Below are 8,458 nucleotides of genomic sequence, written 5' to 3' on the forward strand. Positions count from 1 at the left end.
CCAGCCCACGATGACACTAGGGAACAATGCAGATGACAAAGGTGGAACCCAGCCCTAGCACCATCATGTGGTAGGAAGTAAACGACCCCTGTGTTCTGGAAGCTGATCCCACTGGCCCTTCCCTCCTCCTAGACCCCTTCCTCTTTGGTGCCTATGATCCAGTCCTCTGACTGCTCCTCTAGCTCTGTGCTCCCTAAGCTTACCATCCCACGGCTCCCTGGGGCCACCCAAAGCCCTGGCCTCTCCCTCGAGGCTCAGAACTTTACAACTCAGTGCTGGCTCTGGGTTTGCACTTGGACATGTAACAAGATGCTCATCCTGACCTAGATGTAGAGTCACTCTTTGATCCCCTCCAGCTTCTCCTTCCTGATTGGCCCTTGTGTCCCTGACATCTGCTAAAACATAAACTACACCTCTGCTCTGCTCAGACAGCTGCCCCTCACACAGAGGGCCTGAGCAAAGCCAGTGGCCCCTGTCTGCCCGGGTCCCATCACAGCCCCCTTGGTCTCCACACGTCCCGCCCCACTGGCCTTTGCTGCTCTCGTCATCCCTCTGCATGAAGCAACCTCTAAGAGCCCCAGGCTTGCCCTGGGTGGCCTTCAGCAGAGAGGATGTCCAACACCTGCTAAAACAGCGCCACCCCCTCCCCACCCATCTGTACTCATGTTGCTGACTGCTGGCAGGAATCTGTCCCTCCTTGCTAAAATGTAAGCTCATGAAATCTCGAACACTGTCTTGTTCTCCTGTTCCCCAGCACCTCCAAGAGGTATGGCACACAGACAATGCTCAATAAATAACTGGTGGATGAACATATGACACTCTGACGCTTACAGGAGTAATGTCAATAAATTACAGAAGCTCCTCAGGTAGTCCATGCATTTGTTTTTCTTTAAAACATGATTTGACAGGAGGCAGCTGTGGATGTGCCCCTTCCTTCCATAGCGTGCTGTGAACGGCAGCTTGGGTGTCACCTCTGCCTCCTGTCTATGCATGACCCCGTGTCTCTGTGCAGCCCACTCACCCTGGGATCTTGTTCTGCTGCAGACGGGCACTCAGGGCAGATGGGCACTCAGGAGGTCCACATGGGGCTCAAGAGTTTGTGCTTCTAACAAGTTCCAAGTGAGTTAAAGCTACTGCTCCACTCCAAACATTTGGTGCCCACAGCTGCATGAATTCTGCCTCCACAGCCCATCTGGATCGAGGTGCCCATGACCAAACTGCACCCCTCACCCAGCAGTGCCTCCTCCCTGCCTTGCCACCAGACACGCTGTGTATAACCCAGTCCTTCCATAAGGTTTCATGGTCCAGGTCTTATTCCCTCCTCATTTGTCACATTCTTTCTTCTTATTCCTGCTGCCTTCCACACTCACGCATTCTGCAGAAGCCCTGTTCCCTTTTATCAGGCCTGCTGGCCTCACTCTGCCCAGGGCAGCCCTGCCACCTGCACTTCCAGCAGAGTGCTCTCCTCACCAAACCCCAGACTCACACACTGTAGAACGCCCAGTATCTGTGGAGCTAAAACTGCACTCCCTTCCCTGCACTATGTCCTCTGTTCTGTCTTTACCACTCTGGCAGACTTGCCCAGGCCCACCACCTCTGCCTAGGTTCTCAAAGCTGCCACCCAAGTGGCTTCCTGCAATTCTTCCCCCTACTCTAGCCAGCTTAAGTCGGTTACCTCTATCACTTGCCCTAAAACAAACACCTGAGTCATCCCCTCACAGTCTCCACAGCTCTGCACTGTCACTGACCTGGCCAAGGGGAGCCACTGTCTCTCCCTAGAGCATGTCTGTCCACACCCTCCTCTTGCCTGGTGCCAGTGCCCTTCCCTAGACTCCCACCCTAAATTCTGACCACTCTTCAGGGTCCACTCCACTAACCCTAACCCAACTCCTCTCACCTTGTGTCCATCACTGACCTGGAAGGGCGCCCGCTTAGGCTGTGTACACATGTTATCTCATCCTCACCACAGTCCTGGGAGGGAAGTAACCCTACTCCCCAGGCCTCTGATAAGGAAATGAGACTCACAGGGCTTAGATATCTCTTCAAGATGTCACAACCAGAGGGCAGGTGACGGAGGCCCCTGGGGCCAGCCATTTAAGCGCACTGGCCCCAGCTGCCTCCAGGACTCCAATGCACCCTACCTCTCTTCTGCCTGTGGCGAGCTCTTTGAGTGCTTGTCTCAGGCCCTGTTGCTCTCTAAGCCCCACAGTCCCCACAGCACACAGGGCAACCAGAAAACCTCACAGATTAAACGTATCAGGACTACTGAACTTAAGGAAAAAATATGCTTCTGCCATATTGCCAACTCTCCATTTATAAATTGGTACCAGTACTCTCTAAGGGTAGAATGACCTTAACCTCTCCCAACATCCTTCACTCAGTAAAACAGGGATAATGGCCAGGCTTACAGGTAATGCTTCCTCTGAGCATGAAATGAGACTGCACGTAAAATGACATTCTTTTTTTTGAGATGGAGTCTCACTCTGTCGCCCAGGCTGGAGTGCAGTGGTGTGATCTCGGCTCACCGCAAACTCTGCCTCCTGGGTTCAAGGGATTCTCTTGCCTCAGGCTCCTGAGTAGCTGGAATTACAGGCATGCACACCATGCCCAGCTAATTTTGTATTTTTAGTAAAGACGGGGTTTATCCATGTTGGTCAGGCTGATCTTGAGCTCCCGACCTCGGGTGATCCACCCATCTCGGCCTCCCAAAGTGTTGGGATTACAGACGTGAGCCAACATGCCTGGCCATAAAATCACATTCTTGAGAGCCAGGCTCAGGGTATGTATCCAATAAGCAGAAACCATCGCTACTAGCTAAGGATAATTTAAAAACAAGAACTGAATTAGAAAAGAGGACGGGTGCAGTGGCTCACGCCTGTAATCCCAGCACTTTGAGAGGCCGAGGCGGGTGGATCACCTGAGGTCAGGAGTTTGAGAACAGCCTGACCAACATGGTTTCACCCGTCTCTACTAAATACAAAAAATTAGCCGGGCGTGGTGATGCACGCCTGTAATCCCAACTACTTGGGAGGCTAAGGCAGGAAAATCTCTTTAACCTGGGTGGCGAAGGTTGCAGTGAACCAAGATTGCACCGCTGCAATCCAGCCTGGGCAACAAGAGGCAGACTCTGTCTCAAAAAAAAAGAAAGAAAGAAAAAAAAAAGAAAACTATTAAAAAAATTAACTACAGAATCATGAAATTTGAGTTATTTTATAAATTACATATCTCAATACCTATTTTATAAAATGGAACTTACTATTAAAAAATATTCAGCTGGGACTTGGTATAGTAGCTCATGCCTATAATCCCAGCAATTTGGGAGGCTGAGGCAGGAGGATCACTTGAGCCCAGGAGTTCAAGACCAGCCTGGGCAACATAATGGAACTCCATCTCTACAAAAAAATAAAAATAAAAAATAAATTAGATGGGCATGGTGGTGCATACCAGCAGTCCCAGCTACTACGGAGGCTGAGGCAGGAGAATCACTTGAGCCTCGGAGGTTGAGGCTGCAGTGAGCCACTGCACTCCAGCCTGGGTGACAGTGAGACCCTGTCTCAAAAGGGGAAAAAAAAATTAAAAGAAGAAATCCAATATTACACCACGTTTTTTTGTTCCCAAGGCAGTGTGTTTTGGTATGGGTGTGTTCTGAGAAGACAGGCCTTGTGCCACCGATGGACTGTCTCACACACGTCTTTATTAGCCCCTTCAAGTTTACTTCAGTTTTGGAGACGGAGTCTCGCTCTGTTGCCCACGCTGGAGTGCAGTGGCACGATCTCGGCTCACTGCAAGCTCTGCCTCCCAGGTTCATGCCATTCTCCTGCCTCAGCCTCCTGAGTAGCTGGGACTACAAGCGCCCACCACCACGCTTGGCTAATATTTTGTATTTTTAGTAGAGATGAGGTTTCACTGTGTTAGCCAGGATGGTCTCAATCTCCTGACCTTATGATCTGCCTGCCTCGGTCTCCCAAAGTTCTGGGATTACAGGCGTGAGCCACCACGCCCAGCCTATTTCAGTCTTTTTTTGGGGGGACAGAGTCTCACTCTGTTGCCCAGGCTGGAGTACAGTGGTGCAATCTCAGCTCACTGCAACCTCTGTCTCCCAGGGTCAAGCGATTCTCCTGCCCTGGTCTCCTGAGTAGCTGAGATTACAGGTGTGCACCACCATACCTGGATAATTTTTGTATTTTTAGCAGAGATAAGGTTTCACCATGTTGGCCAGGCTGGTCTCAAACTCCTAACCTCAAGTGATCCGCCCACTTCGGCCTCCCAAAGTGCTGGGATTACAGGCGTGAGCCACTACACCCGGCTGTACTTCAGTCTTCTCTAAAGCAGTGATGTGCATGATGCTGTGAGCCCCCAAAGAGAAAAACAGCAGCAGCGTTTTACTCTGTGCTGATACAAAACTGAAAAATCTACTTGCCTCTCCATTTTCCTGGGCTGGACTCGGTGCATCGGCTGACACATTCTCTTGGTCATCAGTTTTTGTTTTCTTACTACATTCCTTAAAAAAGCAAAAGAACATTATTAATGAACTTTTAATCGTCTCCATTAAGAAAACGTGCATACTCTAACCAATGAAGCTCATGTATTTCTATCCTTTCTTTTTTTAAATTTATTTATTTATTTATTTATTTATTTTTTGGACAGAGTCTCACTCTCACCCATGGAGTGCAGGGGCACAATCTCGGCTCACTGCAGTCTCTTCCTCCCGGGTTGAAGCGATTCTCCTGCCTCAGCCTCCTGAGTAGCTGGGATTATAGGTGTGCACCACCACGCCCGGATAATTTTGTATTTTTAGTAGAGACGGGGTTTTGCCATGTTGGCCACGATGGTTTTTGAACTGCTGACCTCAGGTAATCCACCTGCCTCGGCCTCCTGAAGTGCTGGGATTACAGGCGTGCACTGCCACACCTGGCTAATTTTTGTATTTTTAGTAGAGAGGGGGTTTCACCATGTTGGCCAGGCTGGTCTCGAACTCCTGACCTCACGTGATCCACCCAACGAGGCCTCCCCTCCCAAGATGTTGGGATAACAGGCTTGAGCCACCGCGCCTGGCCTTCTATCCTTTCTAGTGAAACAAAAGCACACGTACTTAAGATCACACACACATCTCTATTGTCTGCAATAATAAAAAAGCAGAAGCAACAGTAGCCTCCCCTGTATAGGTGAATTCGCCTGGACACAGGTGTACTTAGAATACGACGCAGTCACCACCGGGGATGAACGACCCATTGAAAGCTCGGAAGCCTCCTGCCACGGTGTCACCCACAGAAGAGCCAGCCACAGAGCAGCATCCACGGGAGCCCATTTCGGAAAAAACAGCTATAAAACTCTCCTGTGTGCGCTGCGCGGTGGTTGCCACGGCCTGGAGACAAGCGCGGAAGGCGCCGGTCAGCAGCCGTCACCCGCTTCCGCCCCTGCACCGGCTGCTCGGTGACCCTCAGCGGGACACGTTCGAAAACGCCTAAAAACCCCTCGAAACGCTTCTGATCATTCCCGCCACGACCGGTGTTTACTCGGACTGTGCTGCGCGGCACGAGAGGGTCGGTCTCCGTTCGTTTCCGCGCTTCGCGGGCGTGGGAAAGATGGACAAGTTTAGGGAGAACCGCTAAGACCGAGCCCGCCCCACAGCGCAGCGGACCCCGCGCCGGCCGCCTCCACGCCGGGCGGGCCCAGGGTGCTGAGGCCGGGGGCGCCTTGAAGAGCCCTGAGGCGAGCAAGCGGCGGGCCCGGGCCGCCAACCTGGGCCGCCCAGAGCCCCACAGGACAGGCACCAGGCGCGCGCCTCCCGGGCCCGCGGCGCTCACCTTGCGCGTGCAGTGCTCACACTTCATCTGGAGCGCTGCGGGCGGGAGGCCGGGCGCCTCAGCCTGAGGGAAGCACCGGGAGACTGGGACACCGCCGCCCGCCGCCCGCGGCCCTTTGTTGTCTTGCCCCGATGCGGCCTCACCCCCCACGGCCGCATTCGGCCAATGAGAGCACCGGGAGAGGACAAGCCGCACCCCTGGGCCAATAGGATTCCCCACCCCTACGGCTTTGTCTAGGCCAATGACAGTGTCGAGAAGGGGCGGGCCAGGCCCCAGAGCCAATCGGAGCGCGCGGGGCGGAGCGCAGCTTCACTCCACGTACGGCGCCGCGGGACCGGGTTCTTGCGCCGGTTTCCGCTTCTCGCAGGTCCGGCGGCGGTGGCGGCGGCCAAGCGGCGTTCACCAGGGAGTCGGTGAGCGCGCGGACTGTCCCGAGGCCAAGCCGTGGCCGTTCCAGGGTGCTCGGTCCGGTGGTCACGGGGCCTGGAGGCCGCGGCCGGGCTCGCTCAGCCAGCTTGGCGTCGGACACTCGCCTTACTCGTGGCTCCCGACGGGGCGAGCCGGGGACACAGCCCTCGTCCGCCGCCATTGCCGCTTCACCTCGTGTCACGTAGGCCCGGCCGAGTAGCAGCGCGCATGCGCGGCCTGCCTGGCAGTAACACGTGACGGACCCGGAAGCACGAGGGCAGATGCTAAATGATGGCCTTTTGACATTTGCGTGCGTTCACTGTGGATAATTTTACCAAGTACGTTGGTTTGGGCCCTTACAGTTTACAAAGTAAAGAATAACACTTACTCCTCCAAGAAATTGATTTCAGCTAAGCAAAACGGCTTAATGGTAGTGTTGGACTCCTGCTAATTATAAACATTTTATGAAATCAGTGTATGTGTATTACAGAAATCAGAAATGAGAAATAAGAACATGTCTGGAAGAGTGTGACATAAGAAAAATAACTTGTAGGCATATTTAACAGACACCAGCAGTTCTCAGGATTCCCCATGTTAGAGCCTTTCTTCCTGTCCTCTGAGAAGTGAAAGTGAAATCCAAAGACCCCCAACTGGCTGCTCCAACCCCCTACGGGCTGAGGAGATCCCAGAGTTACCTTGAAGATAGTTGTCACCCATGACAGATGGGAGGTGAGACACCTGTTATTACGGCTGCCTTGGCTAACTACCATTAGGTTTTCTTTGCTAAGAGCTTGATGGAAACCAGCTTTTTCTAAAGACTACACCGCTGATAACCCTCCCATTTGCAGTTTCAGCACAATTGACCAGTATTCCTTACTGATAAGAGATCACTAATCATGGAGTGGTTCTGGCCAGATGACATGACCCTCATGAAGGGGCCTGAAGCTTCCCTGTGGTTGTGTATGTTTCTCTCTTCAAAAATATTCATGACTCCTCCTGTAGCTTGCTAAATATGTATATTTACACACTACTCTGCAAAGATTCCTGTTCCCTTTGCCCCTCCCTGGAAGTGTCCGTTTCTGGCTTCTGGCCAGAGGCAGTGCTTCCCTGCCTGTCAGAATGGCCACCCTGCAGGCTGAAATCTTTTATCAGAAATAAAGCTCTCCTTTCCAAATGTACGAATCTCATCATTCTTCAGCTTGTCATTGACCGTCGGGTTTTTCCTGCCCACTGCACAGACAAAAAGTCAATTTATCAAGATTGCAGCATGACAGGAAAAGAATTTAATTGACACCTGGCGGGTCACACAGGAGACAGAGTTATTACTCAAATCAGTCTCTCCAAAGGCTCAGCGGTTAGGGTTTTTTTATGGACAATTTGGTGGGCAGGGGACTAGGGAATGGGTGCTGCTGATTGACTGGGGATGAAATCATAAGGGTGTGTGGAAAACGGTCCTCAAGCACTGAGTCTGCCTCAGGATGGGGCCACAGGAACCAGTTGAGTCCTGAGTCACAGGTTGGGGTGGGTTCACTCTGAAAAACATCTCAAAAAGCCAATCTTAGGTTCTGCAATACTGATACTATCTATAGGTGCAATTCGGGAAGTTGCAAATCTTGTGACCTCTGACTACATGAATCCTGAGCAGTAAGGGATTGTAGAAACCAGGCCTACATTTTAGCAGAGTTCAGGCCCCTCCCACAATCCTAAACTTGTGGCCTTTCATTAGCTTTACAAAGGCAGTTTCAGCCCCAGAAGAGGGAGGTGATAGTTTTAGGAAGGGACTATTATCATCCTTGCTTCAAGGTTAAACCATAAATTCCTCCCAAAGCTCCTGAAATCAGCTTGGCTTATGCCCAGGAATAACCACGGACAGCCTGGATGTCAGAAGGAAGATGGAATTAACTATGTGAAATTTCTCTTTTTTTTTTTTGAGACAGGGTCTCACTCTGTCACTCAGGCTGGAGAGCAGTGGTGTGATCACAGCTCACTGCAGCCTCAACCTCTTTGGCTCAAGTAATGCTTCCACCTCAGCCCTGCCAGGTAGCTGGGACTACAGCTCGCACCACCATGCATGGCTGAGTTTTAAGCTTTTTGTAGATACAGGGTCTCCCCATGTTGCCCAGGCTGTTCTTGAATTCCTGGGCCCGAGTGATCCACCTCAGCCTCCCAAAGTGCTGGGATTACAGGTGTGAGCCACTGCACCCAGCCTCTCTCACTGCCTTAATCTCTGCAAAGGTAGTTTC

General features: G+C 52.0%; 1 protein-coding gene across 1 annotated transcript in view; it reads right to left on the reverse strand.

The window, feature by feature from the left end:
* Nucleotides 1–5,968, reverse strand: part of NARF (nuclear prelamin A recognition factor) — a 29,560-nt gene extending 23,592 nt beyond the window's left edge. Inside the window, exons 1-2 of the mRNA XM_010354372.2 lie at nucleotides 5,808–5,968; nucleotides 4,421–4,501 (exon numbers count right to left, since the gene is read on the reverse strand). Of these exons, the coding sequence (XP_010352674.1) occupies nucleotides 4,421–4,501; nucleotides 5,808–5,834 (108 nt within the window). The 5' untranslated portion in view covers nucleotides 5,835–5,968. The remainder of the gene's footprint in view (nucleotides 1–4,420; nucleotides 4,502–5,807) is intronic.
* Nucleotides 5,969–8,458: the final 2,490 nt, after the last annotated feature.

The sequence above is a fragment of the Rhinopithecus roxellana genome, chromosome 19 (genome assembly GCF_007565055.1).
Source record: "Rhinopithecus roxellana isolate Shanxi Qingling chromosome 19, ASM756505v1, whole genome shotgun sequence".
NCBI lineage: Eukaryota > Metazoa > Chordata > Mammalia > Primates > Cercopithecidae > Rhinopithecus > Rhinopithecus roxellana.